The sequence below is a fragment of the Phalacrocorax carbo genome, chromosome Z, assembly GCF_963921805.1.
Source record: "Phalacrocorax carbo chromosome Z, bPhaCar2.1, whole genome shotgun sequence".
In the NCBI taxonomy this organism is placed as follows: domain Eukaryota; kingdom Metazoa; phylum Chordata; class Aves; order Suliformes; family Phalacrocoracidae; genus Phalacrocorax; species Phalacrocorax carbo.
Genome location: NC_087548.1, coordinates 50,726,343 through 50,747,227, shown reverse-complemented (window position 1 = coordinate 50,747,227; position 20,885 = coordinate 50,726,343). Strand labels below are relative to the sequence as shown.

The 20,885-nt window shown below is 38.4% G+C and overlaps 1 protein-coding gene and 1 long non-coding RNA gene across 4 annotated transcripts in view; one reads left to right on the top strand and one right to left on the bottom strand.

Moving 5' to 3' along the window:
* Window positions 1-20,885, top strand: part of ADAMTS19 (ADAM metallopeptidase with thrombospondin type 1 motif 19) — a 155,348-nt gene that overhangs the window by 35,453 nt on the left and 99,010 nt on the right. For 2 of the 3 annotated variants that reach the window (XM_064438673.1, XM_064438675.1), the window contains 4 exons: window positions 2,243-2,415; window positions 3,334-3,417; window positions 4,451-4,608; window positions 16,140-16,183. In XM_064438673.1, coding sequence (XP_064294743.1) covers window positions 2,243-2,415; window positions 3,334-3,417; window positions 4,451-4,608; window positions 16,140-16,183 — 459 coding nt within the window. The remainder of the gene's footprint in view (window positions 1-2,242; window positions 2,416-3,333; window positions 3,418-4,450; window positions 4,609-16,139; window positions 16,184-20,885) is intronic. The other variant, XM_064438674.1, reaches the window with a different exon arrangement.
* On the bottom strand, window positions 18,734-20,777 carry LOC135310568 (uncharacterized). The gene is made up of 2 exons (XR_010370657.1): window positions 20,668-20,777; window positions 18,734-20,195 (listed from the first exon to the last, which is right to left on the bottom strand). It is a non-coding gene; the product is annotated as an uncharacterized LOC135310568 (long non-coding RNA).

The window sequence follows — 20,885 nt, the reverse complement described above, 5'->3', positions numbered from 1 at the left end:
TTCTTATCCACTACAATCCTGAAAGACAGAGGTTTCAAGAGTTTGTGGGACTGCAGTGACCTCAGTGTTTAGCAGAATGCGGTATTTTATTGTGGGCTGCTTACTGTCAATTCTGAATAGAAATGCACCACTAGCTAAAAATTTTAGCAGACTTCTTGTGTTAGCAGACTTCTCTGAACAGCCATGCCAATATTAAATTTAAAGTTTTCAGCCACTAGCTCCCTGTTTTTTACAAAGAAGTGAACAAGGAATAAACTGTGTTGATGGAAACTGTACTGGAATCAATCATTGCTCCTAGGAGGAAAGCGGGTTGACTAGATGGCTCATGAGAGATCTTTTTTAACCTAAATGAGTTTACTATTTAAACTGAGATCTATAGGCTACTCTTGCAGCATTAGGTGCTTATACAGTAAGTCATAGTCATATAGCTTATAGGGTGTGGGTTTTTTGGCACAAATCCCTGACCCTGAAGTTTCATTTAAAATTATTCTCAAAAGAGTGACGAAAAAACACATAATGTTTTATAAGCTAGGCTGTAGATCTACACTTAGCAAACACAAGTAAAGCTAGATGCTAGCCGTATATATAAGGCTAAGCAAGTGTCTGAAGGATCAAAGTGAGAGAAGTTAAAATTAGTTTTAGATAGCTTATGAATGTATGAGTTGTTTTTACTTCTATGCAAATACCAAGTAGTTATTTCTGGAGAAGATATACTTCTTTTCTTTTAGTAAATTTGTATGCTTATCAGTGCTTGTAAGTCTTACATTGTCACAAGTTCTACAGGAATCAGTAAGCCCTTCTAAAATGTAGCAGGATGGACTAAATCACTCACATACATAATCTTTAATAAATGACCACAGAAAAAGATAGCCAACCCTTTTGAAAAGTATATATTTACATTATATTTTCATTAAATCTATATTACACATATATTTATATTAAATCATGTATCCTTCTTCCAGTAGTATCTTATATTTTAAAGCTAATTTGTGAGTTCAGTGACTTCTAAGGCATATTTTTAGCACTTTCCTGAAGAGTGACTCATTTTTTGGAGAGTTATATGTGTTATAAAATGAACTGCAGGAACTTTCCTATTAGAGATGAAACTGATTAATTGCAAAACATTTCCTCAAAATTTCTGAATATTTGATTGTTTCCAGAACATGTGTTTATAATTGACATCTCAAGCATCACTTTTGTTGTAAACAGAGTGCCCAATATTCCATTGTGGAAGCTGGAAAAAATGTCACTTGATTTCAGTGACTTCAGTGAGATCAGTCCCAGAAGTTTGATGTCCTCTCAAGGGGATCTAACAATATTTGGCTATTACAACAGGGAGTTTAATTTTATATTTTGTTTTAAATTAAATTATTTTAAATATAATTGCTAACTGCTGTATGTATATCTGACCACCTTCTGGCTTGAACTGTTTCTGTGTAATTAGTTTTTCTTTTTCCAAATGTACTGTAGTAGTAATGGGGATTTTTTTGTGTTTTTGGATAGGAAACTTAAAATTAACAGGAGCAGTAGCCTCTAGCTTACCACAAATGTAACGTGTTTTTGCTTTGGAGCTTTTTGTAGGTTTAGAAGCCTGTGCCCACAGTTCAGTTTTGTTGTTTGACTTTAGCTGCTTATAATGGCAGCAGAAATGACTTTGATGTCATGTTACTAAAAGTTCACTTTTTTGTTACCAGCAAGCTGATGTCCTACATTTTGTCCTCTGTAATTCATCTGAAATATTCTTTCATCTTTGCAAATCGCTGAATTGTTCCATGTATTTTCTTAGTATTGAATTTGCAGCAAATCTGTATTTGTTGTCTTTTATGCTAAGATATACTTACATCAAGATGTTTTCTCTGTGATTTATGAAGACGGGTGGATAACAATTCTGCAGTCTCAGAGTATTTTTCTGTCAAACCTAACATGCATTTAGTTTTCTCCCACAAACCAAACTACGAAGCACATAGTCTTTTATAAATATGTCAGCATGCAAAGAATCTGACTGACTTTATTTGAGCAGCTGGATAAAATTCCTGTTTTCTTGGTGTGAACTAACATTTATATGTTGTGCAGGCCTTCAGTCTGAGCCGTAGCACTGGCAGTGCTAAATAAGAATGTATTAGAATTCATAGCTATTTCATTCCACATAATCAGCTATACCATGATCACGGGTAGAATATCCTAAAAGTACTGTAGGGGTAGTCTGAAGGATGAGTTTATCAAGCAATGTTTTATGTTACAGATAAAAGAAAATCCCAGAATCAAAAGGTACCAGAAAGTGGAAGAGGAAAACGATACTCTTACAAGTTACCTCAGGAGTACAATATAGAAACTGTTGTGGTGGCAGATCCAGCTATGGTTTCATATCATGGAACAGATGCTGCCAGAAGATTTATACTAACCATCTTAAACATGGTAGGAAATTTAAAACTAATTTTGGCATTTTTCCAGCAATGCATGCACTACAGGCTGATTTGATTGTTCCTTTTAATTATTCTGAACGAGCACCTGTAAGGGACAGTCAGTTCATGACCACCAGCAGGCTGTCAAGACTTAACGCCATCTGTTTTGCAGCATAAAACCGTGGTGCTGCAGACTTGTCTGTACTGTCTGGTCTTATATTGTCAGCAATGAAGCCAGAAAGTGGGAGCTGAACAAGAAGATTTTTTGGTTAGAAGACTGGGATGGCTGGGACATTGCATGATATCTCATGATTTATGTTTGTTATTGAAGAGATGACATTGTCATTGAGAAGGACTGTGTGACCATCAGTGGCTGAAAAAAAATGATGGGTAATGCATTCGGACAATTACATCCTCTCCCAGCTCTATCTGGAGCTGCAGTGCACTCATTTGATGCATAAAGCAGTGAAAAATGGCATCTGTGATGTATAAGGAAAGATTGTTCTAAAGAAGGAGCACAAGCTGAAGAATAAATATTAACTTTAACTACTCTGAATTGCCGTGTACTGGTTCAGACCATTTGGGCCATGATCCTGGACTTAACTGAATAGAACTTTTCATGGGAATAGTATTATACGCATGTGTAAGTATTTGGAGAAACAAGCTACAGTTTATAAACTGTATGGTCACAGCCTTTGTGGGGAAAAGGTCTTTTTGTGCTCCCAGAATGAATACTGCCTAAGCTCTGTTTCCCCTTCAGAAGACCAGCACAATACATTCACCTAATGCTCTGTTCAAATTGTGGAAAATTAAAGCAGTGACAGTAGAGTATGAGAATTTTTTTAGGTTCTTTGAGGTTCTGCTGTTTTTAGTCTGCAGTGTGTTGTGTGCAATACAAGCACATATTTGTATTTACTGTTTTTTATCTTAGGTTTTTAACCTTTTCCAGCACAAGAGCCTTGGAGTACAAGTAAATCTTCGTGTGACTAAGCTTGTCCTCCTTCATGAGACTCCGGTAAGTGTATATTCTCTTTTTCTTTGCCTGTAAAGGGTAATGCTACTTACCTTGTTGCTCCATGAAGGCTTGCAGTATTCACTGACTTCAATGGCTGACTAATTGTCTCAGCTAGTTTTTGTGCATTATTCAGTTATTCACACTGCTGGGCAGCCCCAGTAAAGATTAAGCTTCTCCTGCTTTTTGTGCTGCACATACTGAGTTTTTTCTGTGCTTGCAGTGGGAAGTCAATCAAAGTTCCCTTGCAGAAATCAGCTAGTTCTTAAGTTCTTAAGAAAATCTGCTTGTACTCTACTTTTTGTGCATTTGTATAGCTCAATACAAAAATCATCTCCTTCAGACCCAGTGGACAGTAGAAGGAGAACTTATGTTCTTTGTCAGGCAATCTCTAGATGAACAAAAGGTGCCATGATATAGCATTATTCTTTCATTGCACCTTTCAGGCATCATCTCAAATCCTGTTCTTCTTTCTGAAGAAAGACAAGTTGGCTGATATCCTTAGTGATACTTCAGATTAACCTATGCTTTGTGTATTCTATTTCAGGACAATGTCAACTTGATTTCTTGTTTCTACAAAATATTATGGAAATCCTTTCATATTCTAGTTAGTTCATGAGAAAAAGGGATTCCCTCATCTGTGTTTCTAATTTTAAAATATTATGTTTTTCCAGTGAATAAGAAAGTATTTCTTTCTTCAGTGTCCTCTCAGCAAATGAAGAAGTCTCATTTCATGTTCAAACTCTGGATATTCATATCATTTATCTTTTCATCACTATGGATAGTGCAGAATCAGTGAATGAATCAGACAAGAGTTCAGGTGAAGAAATCTACTGAAGGCCTCTCAGTCCACTGTCTTCACCAGTGTCTTGAACATGAGAAAAAGATGGTCTCCTCTCCTGAAGTTCAAGTCATTCTGCCATGAATACATTATGCTGTAAAAAAGAGAATGTTTTTGCTAACTCAGTTAAAAGATGGGCTTAATTCCATTTAGAGAATCATAATGTTAGTAAAATGAATTGGTTTTTATTTCCAGGCAGATATGTATATCGGGCATCACGGGGAAAAAATGCTGGAAAGCTTTTGTAAATGGCAACATGAAGAATTTGGCAAGAAGAATGATATACACTTAGAAATGTCAACAAGCTGGGGAGAAGACATGTCTTCAGTTGATGCAGCCATACTGATCACAAGGTAAAATACTGAAAGATGAGCATTAAAAAATTGGTAGATGGCCTAATATGAACATAGAGCAAAGGACCTGATAGATGACCAACACAGGGTTTAGTTTTGCAGTGAGGAAGAGTGCAACTTGAGGCTTCGTTCCAGAACTCAAAGGTGGTGCTAAAGTGGTGGTAAAGATGGTTCAGAAAGCAAGAGTTCCCCAATGGTAAACACATGAAATGACAGACAGGTCACTCTCTTGTTTCTTCTTTGGCTATATAGCTAAGGCCATAGGTTAGATGCCTCTCTATATGTGCCTTCATTTAGAAGAGGCAGCACACACAGACCTGTAAATACTTCCCTGCAAAGCACTGAGCATATTTAGATCATTCGGAGCTGGATCTGCATGACACTAGCTAGGCACATTACTGAGTTATGCGTCCCGCTAATGGATCTAGAACTACTATGTTTCATGTGTGCTGAAGGTACATCATATGCACTGTATGTTCTCTGCAGCCACAGGGGTGTAATCCCAGATCTGCACTTCCTTATAACCCCTAAGTATCAGGTGTTTCACACATTCAGAAGGAAATACGCCTCCAGTTTACCTCTTTCCTCCCAAACAGATGCTGTCATGGTTTAGGCTGTAAGTGGTGCACAGGGGGATGCGTCTTGATATTCAGACAGTGTACAGCCATTTTCCAAAGCAAAGGACAGAATGGTGGTTCAGGTGGTCTAGGATTGAGTTTAGTCCCAGTTTTGAGGTGGGTCTTGGACTGAATGATATTTGGAGTTCCCTTCTAAAGCAAATTCCTATGATTGGATATATTTTGACTGTCTAGATATATTGACTGGATATATTTTGACTGTCAGATATATTTTGACTGTCTAGAACTCAACGACAGTAATGATAAGGTTGAGTGCTTATGGGTAAAGATCAGGGGGAAGGCTAATAAGGCAGATATCCTGGTGGGAATCTGTTATAGACCACCCAAGCGGAATGAGGAGACAGATGAAGTACTCTACAAGCAGTTGGCTGAAGTCTCACAATCTCTACCGCTTGTTCTCGTGGGAGACTTCAACTTGCCAGGTACCTGCTGGAAATAAAACACAGCAGAGAGAAAGCAGTCTCAGATGTTCTTGGAGTGTGTGGGAGATAACTCACTGACGCAGCTGGTAAGCGAGCCAACCAGGGGAGGTGCCCCGCTGGACCTGCTCTTTACGAACAGGGAAGGCCTGGTGGGTGTTGTGGTGGTTGGAGACTGTCTTGGGCTCAGCGACCATGACATGATAGAGTTCTCGATTCTTGGAGAAGTAAGGAAGGGGGTCAGCAAAACCACTAACCTGAACTTTGGAAGGGCAGACTTTGGATTGTTAAGGAGTCTGGTTAACAGAGTCCCTTGGGAGGCAGTCCTGAAGGGCAAAGGAGTCCAGGAAGGCTGCATGTTATTAAAGAAGGAAGTCTCAAAGGCGCAGGAGCAGGCCCTCCCCATGTGCTGTAAGTCGAGCAGGTGAGGGAGAAGACTGGCTTGGCTGAATAGGGAGCTTTGGCTGGAACTCAAGAAAAAAAGGAGAGGTTACTGCCTTTGGAAGGAGGGGCAGGTGACTCAGGAGGACTACAAGGATGTTGTGAGGTTATGCAGGGAAAAGATTAGGAAGGTGAAGGCCCAATTGGAGCTTAAACTGGCCGCCACCGTTAAAGATAACAAAAAATGTTTTTATAAATGTGTCAGTGACAAAAGGAGGGCCAGGGAGAATCTCGCTCCTTTGTTGGATGCAGAAGGTAACCTTGCCACAAAAGATGAGGAGAAGGCTGAGGTACTTAATGCTTTCTTTGCCTCAGTCTTTAATAGTCAGACTGGTCATCCTCGGGGTTGTCAGGCCCCTGTGCTGGGAAATGGAGATAGTACGCGGAAGGAAGTCCCAGTTGTTCACGAGGTGGCAGTCACCGACCCGCTCCTTCACCTGGATGTTCACAAGTCCATGGGGTTGGATGGGATCCACCCGAGGATACTGAGGGAGCTGGCAGAGGAGCTCGCCAAGCCACTGTCCATCATTTATCAGCAGTCCTGGTCAACCGGGGAGGTCCCAGATGACTGGAAACTAGCAAATGTGACGCCCCTCTACAAGAAGGGTTGGAAGGAGGATCTGGGGAACTACAGGCCTGTCAGCCTGACCTCGGTGCCGGGAAAGGTCATGGAGCAGATCATCTTGAATACCATTATGCGGCACATGCGAGACAACCAGGGGATGGGGCTTAGCCGGCATGGGTTAATGAAAGGGAGGTCCTGCCTCACTAACCTGGTCTCCTTCTATGATAAGGTGACCTGCTTAGTGGATGAGGGGAAGGCTGCGGACATTGTCTACTTGGACTTCAGTAAGGCCTTTGACACTGTCTCCCACAGCATTCTCCTGGAGAAGCTGGTGGCTCATGGCTTGGACAAGTGTATTCTGCGCTGGGTTAAAAACTGGCTGGACGGCCGAGCCCAGAGAGTGGCGGTGAATCGAGTCAAATCCAGTTGGCGGCTGGTCACGAGTGGTGTTCCCCAGGGCTCAGTGTTGGGGCCGGTCCTGTTCAATATCTTCATTGATGATCTGGTTGAGGGGATTGAGTGCACCCTCAGTAAGTTTGCAGATGACACCAAGCTGGGTGGAAGTGTCGATCTGCTGGATGGCAGGAAGGCCCTACAGAGGGACCTGGACAGGCTGGATCATTGGGACAGAGCCAATGGTATGAGATTCAACAAGTCTTATGAGGAGCAGCAGAGGAAGCTGGGGTTGTTTAGCCTGGAGAAGAGGAGGCTGAGGGGAGACCTTATTGTGCTCTACAACTACCTGAAAGGAGGTTGTAGCGAGGTGGGTGTTGGACTCTTCTCCCTAGTAACAAGCGATAGGACGAGAGGAAACAGCCTCAAGCTGCACCAGGGGAAGTTTAGGTTGGATATTAGGAAAAAATTCTTCGCTGAAAGGGTTGTCAGGCATTGGAACAGGCTGTCCAGGGAGGTGGTGGAGTCTCCATCCCTGGAGGTATTTAAAAGAAGGGTAGATGTGGTGCTTGAGGATATGGTTTAGTGGTAGACTTGGCAGTGACAGGTTAGCGGTTGGACTTGATGATCTTAAGGGTCTTTTCCAACCTTAACAATTCTATGATTCTATGATTCTGTGATATTAGAATACTATTGTGCTGTCCCACGCTAGTTGGTGACATGGTGTCTTAAAACCATGTGTAATCTTTAAACTAACTTGTAGCCTTTGTATGTAGCCTTTGTACTTGTATGCCGTTTATTCAGGGCAGTCTCACTATGAGCTATATCCTTTTTTTTTTTTTTAATTAGTTTAAATTCTGATTATTCTGGTACAAATAAGGTATTTCAGTTTTCTGAAGCAGAGTAATGCTTCCCTAAATTTCCCTGTTTTGGAGAGCTAGCCACATACTGGAAGCAGGAAATGGAAATTAAGGAGTCCAGATTGTCTCTGGTGACAGCTTTATTGCTAATTTTGCTGTTTAATCCCTTACTTTTCTCAGAAAAGCCCATACCCATCTCTTCTTGCCCTGTGCCATCCTCCCCTATTTGTTGTGTTTGTCTGTTTTATGGATTGTTGGGGCTTTGAGATTAGTTTTTGTTAAACATTTGTACATTAGCTAAGCAGTAGTGCTTCACACAGGCTCCTCTGAACTACCATGGAAGACATGACAAATAACGTTTTCTGTGAGAAATTTCCATTAGCTCATGGGAAAACAGACTTGGGATGAGAGACCGGAAATTTTTCAGATTAAGGCTCAAGACTGATTTTAATAGTGTGTTGGTGGGGGAAGAGTCTAGATGGAGGAGGAAAGGTGTGAGTAGTAGAAAAGAGTGAACTTGGGCCAAGGCATAAAGGGTGGCCGAGTATCATACATGGCATTGTCTCGATAAGCATAGCTGAAGGGAAACAGACCTTCTTACCTCTAGCTGTACTTTTTGACTGTCCAAGTCTCATCAAGCAACTGGACATTGCTTGGTTACTAGAAATGTTGAATGACCTCTCACCTGTCCCCTGGCTCTCTCATTTGAGGCACTGGAGACAGCAGTATCTGCATCAGCAACAGCATCTTGAGGGAGCATCAAACCCCTCAAGCCTACATCACAGGCACTGCCAGGAGAGTGCCAGGCACTGCATTCTTCAGTTTGTGAGGTGTATCTCACAATTAGCAAAATACTGTGAAATAGAGCATGTAATGTCTCTTTCTGCTCGCTTTTTAAACAGCCTTTATGGGAAGAGGCAGAAGAGTTCTGAAATGATGAAAGTGAGGCATTAGTTAAGCACTCAAGAGGCAGTGGTCTGGAGATGTCTTTAGCAGTGCGTGTGTTTGGCCAGAGAGCTTTTTGAATTTCATGCAGCGTTTCTAAATGGCAAAAAAGCTTTTGGAAAGTCTAATCATATGTCAAGATAAGTTTTTCTGATGTGCTTTGTAATAATGATATTCTGATTTGCATTGCCTACATTTTTTACCTGTCAGTTTTAATATATTTTTCTGAGTAAATCTCTGATCAGTATTAAGGAAATTGAAGTAGAGAGCAGGGAAGTGATTGCTTGGATGTCAGATAGTAAGTCAGTGCTGGAGCCAGAAATTAAAGATCTGTTCTTCTGACATTTTTATTTTTTCAGTGGTATTATTCTCTGGACTGTACTGCCTCCCATCTCAGAGCTGCTTTAGCTGCTAATAAATCATACCAGTGCGGTTTGCTGACTGTGGGAATGTTTTGCTAATCCAGGCTCCCTCTGCACATCATCAGGTTTATGGTATAGCTAACCCCATGTGTGGCTCCACTTGTGTGTTTTGTTAATTCAGAGTCTCATTCTGTTTTGCAAACACAGAACAAGCTCCTTTGCCACAACTTCCAAACAGCTTCGGACAGCAGACCTGCTTTAGTGAGAGAAATAATCTTGTTTAGACAGATGAACACCAGCTGCTCGATATTTTTCAAGTAAAAATGTAAAGTTTTGGTTATCTAACACATTCTGTGGCAGACCTCCTAAAACTCACCCATACCTCCTTTTTTGTCTTGCATGATAATAGAACAGCAAGAGTGCTTTGAAAAAGCTTTGCTATGCTTTCACATGCCAGTTGTGTCTGGTAAACAAAAGAGTTCAAAATGAAGTATTGAGTATTCTGCAGTGCTAATTTTTAATGCCTAACTATGAAGAGCATGATGCGTATGTAACTTCTCTCTGAGGAAAAAATATACCACAGCACGTCGACATCCTCCTTGCCTTTTAAGTTACAGAGTGTGAGTGTACAGAGATAAGCCCTGATTTTGGTAGCCACTGAGATGATACTACCAGTTGCTATCTGCATAGGTTGTCTGACCTGAATGAGGTAGCTGAAAGTAAGGCATGAAAAGGCCATGGCATCCACAGTTGCTTTACGATGGTACTTAAATTCTTATATTGCCCCTATTGCAAACGAGGTAATGAGAGCTTCAAATTGTATGAAAAAAACCAAAAGTGTACAAGAATGAGGCAGACTCTACCTTCACTTAAAAGTTATGCATCGTGCTGCTTTTCCGTTGCATAAGTCACTCTGTGTCACAGCATTTTTTTAGAAAAACATGTAAATAAAAATTTTTTTAAAGGTCAGGTTCTATATTCTCCTTCTCAGAATTGCCATTTCACAAGTGCTTGTGGTAGAACGCAGTTATGATTCTCCTGATATCCAGCAGATGGACAGTGATACTCCCTGTTCACAGTGTACATCGGCTGTTTGTTCGTATCGATCTGCAGTATCTGAAATATCTTTGCTCTGGGTGATATATAATTGCAACAGTGCTGCGAGGCGTTTTCACTGTAAGAAACTGACTCATGCTATAGAACTCGGCAATGGCATAAACAGCACTTAAATTTGCTAAATATTGTTTCATTTCCAGTTGTTCCAACTCTCCCCAGAGCTTGGACAAGAACTTCTTTAGTGCTGCTATTACCTTCCAACATGCACAAGAAGTACAGTCGTTTTCCTGACTTTGCTTTTTACTTCCTTTGTGATGATAATGGTTTGGACCAAAAATACCTCCTCAAGAAAGTCAGAGGTAGGAGATTGCAAATGACCCCTGCACAGAAACTAACATTACAGGGTCACCCAAAAAGCTTGCAGTGTTTGGCAGTCCAAAATTGTTGAAATATAAAGGGATAGACATGGGTTATTAAGCTGCTGTCCTTAAACTTCTAGTGAAAATCAGCTTTGGAAACATGAGTCCTTGCAAGTGCACGGTGAGAGGTGAAATTATTCTTAATTTTGTCTTCCTAGTGGTATTTTCTCATTGCTGCGATTTCAATGCTGCCAACTCTGTTGATATTTTTTCAGGGTTTTACAGTGTTTACTCTTTTCTTTTGACATCAACAGCAGACATCAAGGGATTTAATGAGAATCTCATGTCCTTACTATTAATTATTTACTAATAGGACTGTACGTACAGAAGTAAGCATGGAAACATGAGAAGAGCATACTTTCAAACCAAAGGTGTCTTTTTTAAAAGCTCCACAATCTCCTTTATTTATTACTTTAATTTCAAGACATGTACTTTTAACTTGTGTGTTTTCAAAAACCCATTGATTTTAAGTCATTACATGCTGTGTGTTTTGGGTTTTGTTTTTGCTTCTCTAAAAGATTAAGGTATTTGAGTCTGTGAAGTGGTAATGCTTGTAATATCACATGTGAAAAAAATCTGCATTAAATTACCTGTTTCTGTCAACTTGTTCTTCCGAGCTGTACTGCTCAGCCTATGTGTGTTCGGTTCACTTGTACAGATCTGTTACATAGCATTACATGGGCCTAAACTGAATTTTAATTTCTGATTATCTAATCCTAGTATTAAATTTGTTCAGTTATTTTTACATTTTATTTTTCTGGTGAATAAGAAAGCTAGACAGTCTTGAGACAAAGATTTAAAAGAAAGGAAGATTAACTGTGTTCTGAAGTAGATCATTGCCACAGTCCTTTACTTTCAGAATGGACAGTTGTGTCTTATTTCTAATTTTTGTTATTTCAGCTTTCAACCATGGATCTCTTCGTACCCTTTGCTGCTAAAGAGCTATTAGAAAGCTCGTCCCTATGTAAATACTTGTAGGCTATGATCAAGTCACAACTCATCTTTCTCTTAGATTAACTTAGAGAAGTTTTTAAGCCTGTTTCCCAGACATGTAATCATTCTCTTGGCTCTTTCCAGACCTTTTCCTATTTTCCAAATTGGTTTTTGAAGCATAAGTGCCAAAATTGGACACAGTAGTGTGTGAACTGTTGTACTGGTGCCACGTCTGATATTTTCCTGCATCTTTATCCAAGGATACGCTTCACTCCTACTGCCTGTTTTTGAATGCTCACCCCTTTCTGTTATTGTCATGCTGTTGCCATATGTGATCAAGTTTGGGGGTCCAGCTTTGGCTACACTAAAATAGAAGTTACTCAGATGAGTCATCTTTAAAAATTGACTTGTCTTCATTCCTATTAGTATTCTACCAGTCCTCATTTAATTTTCAAACTTTACCAGTAGTGCTCTCTTATTTTCTTCCAGATCATTGTTTAATGCTAACTGAGGTTAGATTCTATTGGACTCCGCTGAAAAACACCTTCCTTGAGTTCCTAACATTTCTGTATCTGTTTTGAGATGTTAGCTACACATTCAATTCGGTTATTAGTTCACTTACCACATTTCTGTGTTCTTATTTTTCAGTTTGGCTGTAACATGAACTTTAGAAGAAAACCTATTTTATAATCCTTTTTAATTTCATTTCAACTTTACAGAACAGAAGTGATCTGTTAACTATTTAAAATATTTAAATACAGTGTTTCCTAATTTGCTGAAGTATACTGTGCATATTGGAGCGTTTGGGGTTTACCCTCAAAATACTAAACAGTTTCTGAAGTAGCATCTATGATAGCAACATTGTCCATTTGTTTGAATTCCCAACTGAATAGTAAATGTGTAGTTTATCTTGTGGTTCATTAACTCCAAGGTACTTTTAAAAGTTACTCATTAGTATATATGTGGTTAGTTTATATTTGGGAACCATTTCAGAATGTCCTGTTACGTGAAGAAGCAAGAACATCTGCAGTGTTGCCATTATTCACTTAGCAAGGTGCAAATGAAGGCATTTTCAACGTGATGATAATGTTTTGTGCCACAGAGGCCATTAATTGCAACTATTCTTTACAAAAGCCTCATGATTTGAGAAAACTTGTTGCTTCAGCAATAAACCTCAGAGATATCTTAAAAAGTTGTAAGTCCTAGAATCAGTGATGACAGCAGGAGTTAGACTGCAGTTTCTAGCCTATACTACTACTTTTTTCAAAAATATGAACATTAGAGAAGTTACAAAATTGGAAGTAGGGTGTAAGCCAGAATGAAGATTTGGCAGGCTGGTAAAATCCATTATCTGTTCTCTTCTGTTTCTTCTTTTCTCCAATTTAACATATGGAAGGAAATTATAAACCAGCTTGGACAGGAACTATTGTTTTGACTTGTATGCCTAAAATAGGTGTTAAATTTATCCAAAAGGACAAATTGGTGCAAACTATTTGCAAAAGAAGACTGGATTCTTTAGTCTTCCTCTGCTGTTCTTGATGTCTTCTGTTGAACACCCCATCTACACATCAGGATTGATTTTAACAAAGATAATGTAATGAGATACTTCATATTTGGAAATTGCATAGTCTTTGTTTATTCTGAAGGGCCCTCATAATACTTGATGTAGTCAATTAAAAATGCACTAACTAAATGTCATTTTCTGAAACAATGGATTAGTAGTTACCCATTCTTGCTTAGAGTTCTTTTCTAGACTTAGCCAACTCATTTAAGCTTGGAAATCAGTCCTACATCTCATGAAAGCTCCTCTTTTCTCTCACTTGAATGTGCATGTGCATGCAAAGTAACTATTTAGAGTAATGGAAGTTTTGTCCTGGGTACTGGTTAGCAGGGGACTTTAGTGCATTTTAACCAGTTCCTCGCTTTCAGTGTTAGACTCCGTTGCTAAATTGTGCCAGAAAAGCTTCTATATGCATTAATGGTAATGCTAATATCTTTGCCTATTTTTTCCAAGAGAAGGGAGGAAAAGAACAAAGGTGTCATGGTTTTGGCTGGGATAGAATTGGGGAATTTGTGGCCAAGTCCGTTGCCGCACATGCCACAAGACACCTTTAAAGCCTCTGGCCATTCCTTGTGCTTGGACAAAGGCAAATAATCTCAGTGGCTTTCCTGAGGGCTTTGTAGTGTGCTTTATTGCTCTATTATATACCTCCTCTTACTTGGAAGAGTCGGTATCCTCTTTTTTTGTTTTGTGTAGTTTCAGTATGCCAATTCCATACATATATAAAGTGTAGAGGTGTGTATATGTATGTGTGTGTGTATGTTATATACACATAGGAACATAGTTATGATGGAATATTTAAGTTACTGTGCGGGAATTAGCGAATTATTTTTGTGAGTCATTGGTAGGTCTAGTTAGAGCTGTAAATCTTTACTAAGGAGCCTAGTCTCAAATGTATGTAATGTATTCATATTCTTGGAAATTAAAGGAGGTACTACATTCTTTCAATGTAAATCAGGAACTAAGAATGGTTTATTGTACTTCCCTCTTGCCAAATCACAGCAGTACCGTTTTCCCTGAGTCCCATAATGAAACTCTGGATGCATAGCGTAACCATAGTCAGAGTCAGCCAAGAAGGAAAAACAAAACAAAAACAGCTCAGTATTTGTGAGGACAAAACTATTACATAAGCAGAAACCTCTTGGATATTGGCAGTTTTAAAATGTCAGATGGTATTCCTGTACATTTGAATGTATGCGCTTTTTTTTTTTTTTTAAACCTGGTAACATCGGTTAATATTTGTGGTAGTTGTATGAGTGTGCATGAAGACAGTCTATGTCCTTAGATTATCTTTACAAATGTTCTCTTGCTTCACCAGGAGTCCCACATTTCTAATCGTTCTGTCATGTCACTTAACAAGACAGTAAATCCCTTGTGTCACATAGCAGAAAACAAAGAACTGTGTTATAATCCAGTGCATTATTGCAATTTGTTGCAGGTTTGAAAAAATAGAAGACTTTCCTTCTGTATCTGATTATACTTTCTTGTTCACCACCTTTGGCTCAATTTCCAGGGCTCTTCTAAGGGGATTCCTAGAGTTTCTTTATCAATTTATTTGCAAGATTTGTTTCTAGCATTGTTGTTTTGCTTTTCTACTCTGTAATTATTTGGCAATGGTGACTGGAGAATCAAAAGCAAAATAACCCCATGTCCCTGGCTGTGTGGCCTTTAACAAGTGTCAGAAAATTGACAGCCTCTTGAGATTGTGTTTGGGTCTAAATGACTCTGTGGGATTAGTCTGTGGGAAACAAAGAAACAAAGAAACAGACAAAAAGCTCTTGGAGTAGTTACATTTGGAAAAACGGCAAGTATCACTGGTCTGCTCTCTCATCTCAAGAACCAAACAATTCATGTGTTTTGTTCCTGGAAAATGAGTGTTTCTATGTGTGTATTTTTATCTGTATCATTCTATGTGATATCTATGTAGCTTCATAGACAGAATATAAAAGTGAAATCTCTCTGGCCCGTATAGCCCCTCTCTAAAAACAGAGACCAAGACTCTGTAGTACAGCTAAAGAACAGAAACTTCTTTGAATACATGTCAAAATGAAATTCAGGTAACTAGGTTGTATTTTGCTTAGATGCTATATGTGCGTTTTTTCTGTTGTCTGTTCCTGTTGGTTCCATCCCTCCCTCCCCAGTTCATGCATACCTCAGCAGTCCTATTTTTACTTCAAATTAAAAAATTAGCACAAGTTATAAACACTCCAGTAAAAGGAAGCTTTTCTTTTGCTCTTTTGATACCTTTGTTACGTGCCTCTGAGAACAGGTAAAACAGGTGTGAAATTAAAATGAATCCCAAGCAGATGCTGTTTAGCACAGAGGTCAAATATTTATTCTACTTCATGTAATTGAGCAGTCTTATCTATAGAGCTATGGGTGGACTGAAATCTGTGTTGGTGATAGGACAGGCTTCTCCCAGCAAGTTAATTTATAAGTCTTTCACTACTAGAAAAGGATGCCCTAGCAGAAATGCTTCTCCAGAATGTATTCCTGGAAAGTCATTTTAACCATTGACTTTTTAGCAGAAAAACTTTCTGACTCTGTCTCTGATCTAAATGCTGGAACACACTGCTGCTTTTGGACCTGATATTAAGTGCTGAAGATACTTTCATTTCACATGAAGGAAAGACTAACTATAGTCTTGTTACATTTCAAGGTACTTACATGGGCAGAAAACCAGAAATTAAGTACAATGCAGTTTAAATATATGGTACATGTTTTGTCACCTGACTAATCCTAAACCTTTTCTGAGAATAAACTGAAGTTTAAGTGTTCTGGGTAATCCTGGCCTTTGCTTCCCCATGTTCTTTGTTGAGATAATGGTGTTCTGTATTCATTCATTGAGCCATACAAAATATTTGTAAACAGGTCACACAGTCCTTATCAGTCTGACAGCTTGGCTTGCTTAACATTTTTCTTTTTCCCCCTGATTTTAGGAAGGATTTCTGTGTACATAAAGATGAACCATGTGATACTGTTGGTAAGTAAACAAGCATAAGAGACTGTTTATAAACCACTTCATAAAATAAATGCTACATAAATAGAGATGTGAAGCTAAAAGACAACAGCAGCATCAGTGATAGATAGCTGTAACTAGCTAAAATGCAAAATACACCTCAAATGCCAATAATACTTTGTTAAATTTGTGTATGCTTCTAGAAGAATAATATGCTTAAGTGCAATATTTCCATCTCATTCATAAAGCAAATGTTTAAAACTTTTTTCTTTTTAATCTCACTGCCAGTTTAATACCAAATTTTTAAAATATTCTTAATTCAGAATATGAAGCCAAACAAATGTGTTTATGGTTCTTATTTTATGCAGTGGATTTATCTTTGGTGAGAATATGTCTATGATGTTTTAAAAAAGCTTCCATAAGGATATAATGTAATGTAGCAGAGTGTTTATGAAGTATGTAACTTCTGAAGTGTACAGAATATGAACTATTGTGCAAGGCATCTTCTCACATCTTCAATTAAAATGAGTGTTAGCTGCACCAAGTTTTTCTATCAACAGTTGTTATTGTAGTTCACACCCTTTTGGTAAGACAGTTTTTCAGTGTAAAGGTCTGGTAGAAAAGGTAGCAATTGTTCTGTTCAGTTGTAATTCTGGATAAAAATGTGCCATGACACTAAATGAAGGACGTCGTGGCATGTTTTTACCCTAGAATTTTTCTTGGCTAATAGAATTCTTCCACAGTTCCATATGTAAATGCAAGTATTCAGAACCTAATCTGTTTCAGTAAGAATAGTATAGGAGTATTGGATAGTATTGGAGTGTTAGTTAACATGCTTGTGCTTTCTCGTAAGTGGAGAAGTAGATTTTTATTTTTTTCCTGTTTAATTTCAGTGACAAAGGTTTGAGGAGAGTTCTCATGTAAAGTGTATTACCTCAACACTTGCTAGTCTTTTTTACTGCTGTGTCAATCCAAGTTTATGTGAGTATGTTTGTGGGGTGGGTATCAATAAAGGATCCTCCTAAATGAAGAACAGAATGTTTCTAACAGCAGTTAGTGGTTAAGAATTCATAGCGTTCTTCCACTAGTTGGTGTCTTGGTCTTAGGTGAATTTGGTATGAGGGTTTGGTGCTCAGAGTCTTGGAACTGGAAAAATGTTTCCTTCCAGCTAAAAGAGGAAGCGATGTGACAAGAAGTCTTCAGTATCTTATGCTGATCTAAACTGAAGATCAAATCTGGAGTACTTCCAGTATATCTAAATCAGGATAGGCTGCTGTCTGGATTTCACAGATGAAGTGAATGTGTTCGAGGATTTTCCTTGAAAAAATGCTTCCTCTTTGGTTGAGCCTTGGAGGAAACAGAATGACTGTTTATCTCTGAATTTGTCCATGGAATTGTAAATAAGATTTAACTGACTCAAGTATCAGTTGTTCACATTTTTATGATGAAGAAGCTTGGATAAAACTTGAAAATGAGGCAGTGCATTAATCATAAGTGCACGGGAAGTAGAGTTTGCAGCCTAATATAGTGATAAACAAAATGAAGTAGAGACCTTGGCTGTCTAATTCAGCATTTTATAGAATGGCTGTTGTGGACTTTCCCACTGTGCATATTGTTTGAGTTTTCTTCTGGAATTGAAGCATAGTTCCATATAGCTACAGTTGTGCAGCAAAAGCCAAGGTCATTCATATCCTGTTGTTCCATCAATTATTATATGAATTTAAGAATTAGTTTTCCAGTGGAATATATCACCTTTCCAGAAATTCAGTGTATCATTTTTCCATGCGTATTTACAGTACTGTGGGTCCATGCTCAGTCTTAAGAAGATAGTATCTTTCTGAAGCTCTTGTCCATCATCATCCATGAGCTGATCTAACAAAGAGTATTCAAAAACTAGGGAGAACTTTGTGCATTTCTCTTGAAGAGAATTTTTAAATTGTCTTACTGGCATGGGTGTACTACATCAACACTTTTAGGATTGCAGGTTTATATGCAAAACTGTTGAAAGTACATGTAGGTAGATGGTGGTTTCATATTGGCATCTTTTCTTTTGCTTTTGCCTTCACTGAGAAAACGCAGATGGTGATTTGTAGATTTAGATTCGATCATGAGTAAAATGTCATTGAAAGATAAGGAAGAGCAGTTTGGTCTTACTATAGATCTTCATGCAACATGTTTATAGGCAAAAGGAGACTGCACATTCCAAGGATCTTTAACATGATGTAGATTATAGAATTTGCCAAAGAAAGTAGATGAGAAATACTAATGTAGTATCAACTCTACAATTCCCAACTGTTCAGAGCTTGCACCTCCTTCCCACAAAAAACTTCCAAAAGAATATACCACAATACAGACTTTTGTCTATCATGAAGAGTGGAATAAGGTAATTCTCTGTGAAATGTTAACATAACTGTACATGTGTGTGAGGCAGTCAAGGTGATCTTTGTAGCACATTACACAACCCAGAAATGACAGTCATGAGAAAGAACATTTACAGGATAGACCGTGTTATTGGAAAAGGTTGTCATGTTGGATCATACTTCTTCACAGTGATGGATACTAAACAGACAAATATTGGATTGATTGTTTATTCATTAAATGCCAAGACTCACAGTTTTCAGACTGGACATGAGTACCCACTTAAGCCCGATGGAGTAAGTGCCAATATTCTGCTATATAGACAGTTTTCTTTGGCAAATAATACATTTCTCTGTGCTTCTGGTCTTGTTCTACTCAAAGTACAGAGCTTATGCACTTTTCAATTAGTACTTTTCCGTTGTCTCTTAAAATAACCGGGTGATTTATATGAAGATTTGATGGTTTAAAGGTAACATTAATCAAGCACTCTGTTAGCCAGAAAAAAAATGTTTACTCAAAATCAAAAATGTGTCAAAACTCCCTAGAAATATGTAATTTCATTCCTGATTTTGAAACAAAATACGTAGTGCCAATCTTCCAAATATTCCTCCACAAAAGCATTTAAGGTGTACAAATATAATAATTTTTTACCATAATGATAGAAAACATGTTTTGGAATGTTTGTCAGGTTTTTACATTCTTAATCAGGAAAAAAAGTTCTGTCACTCTCGGTGATCAAACACAAAATGTGTTGATACTTATTATTTGGTAGTTTTGAAAAGTCAGCAGAAATAGAATAATTACCTCTGGAATTTTATTCGATTTGAAGTTTAGAAAGTAGTACGTCTTTATTTTATGCTTCTCAGGGTTATATTATATTGAGTATTATACTATTGCCAGAAGTGTTTGGAAAGCTCTACTGTAGCCAGGGGAGTTGTTGGGGCTACTTTCTTACTTCACACTTTAAATCCAGAGTAACTCAAATGCATTCCTTGACTAATCTCACATTTCTGTAAAACAATAAGCTAGACTCTCATGCAGTATCAGTCAGCCCAGATCAACTGATTTCAGCTAAGCTATTCTGATTTCAGCATTGTCAATTGTTACAGCCCCTCAAATTCCTTCTGGGTGGAGAACCACAAGGCAATTGTTTTAGGCTCAGAATTGACCAGACCCCAGTGTTTTTGAGCTTCCTTTGGTTGGTTGGCTGTAGCACTCTTTTATTTTTATTTTTTTCCCCTGCTGCTCAGCTTATGTGTGTGCTCTCTGCCTCCTATTCCTCCACCGAAGTGAGATCCTGTTGCTTTGCCACTGATTCTCACAGCTCTTCTGTAGCTTAAAGAGAGGTTTTGGACCTTGCTTTGCTATATGATCATTAGGGACATACTATGATTAAAACAGAGAGCTTGTCTGGGTGTGAAAGGATATGAAGATGTTTATATACAAATTAAATTTCCTTTAGCTTATGAAAAAATTTGTTTAGATCTGTAATTGTCCGAGATTCTTTTCCCCCAGAAGACAACTGTCCTTTGGGGCCTTGACATTTCTATCCTCCAAACAGGCTTCGTTTGATTGCTCAGAGGGAACTATCACCTAAATTTGTGGTGATTTGGGGTATTGTTCTTTTTCTTGTTCTGTAGACAGGTAAAATTATGCATGTAGATGTCTCAGTGAATTTCTGTAAAATATAAGAAATAGGTCAGTTGTCAATTTTCAGAAAATTAAGTCTGTACGAAGAGAATCAGCGTGAAATGTAAACTAAGAGCTAGACCATGCTGTACTCCTCTTGTGCATGCATCTGCTGGTATTCTTAGGTTTAGGTAACTGAAAGGAGCAATGATTCATAGGACGACTTGTTAGTGGATTACTGTAAGTAACAGCATATGGAAATCAACAGCTATTTTCTCACTCCCTTGAAGGATTAGGCTAACAAATAAATATAGGAAAATTATTCCTGAAGCAAGCATATGCGCCTTTTCAATTTCCCTTCATCTTTTTACTGCAGCAATTCAGATTTTGAGTCTCTGAGACATACTTTTGGAGTACATTTGTTTCTTGCTGCTAGCTAATGTCTTCTGTGGAAGCCCTATAATGGAGAGTTCTTAGTGTGAAAGGTTATAGGCATGGGCAGATTGTAAAATGATGCTGACCTTGTGCTGACATTAGACTGGAGCCTTGTTAATCTGCAGAAACTGAGGGAATGACTGTTTAAAAGGGAGGCCGTGTCATTTCCGGGAGTGCCCAGCTTGGAGGCTGCTGACTGTCTGCCTCCTTTTCCAGTCTTTCCTTGTTCCAGCAAAGTGACAGAAAATCTTAGCCCAAACATGAAGCTGTATTCAGTGGAAGTTGTCAATTTTTACTTACCTAG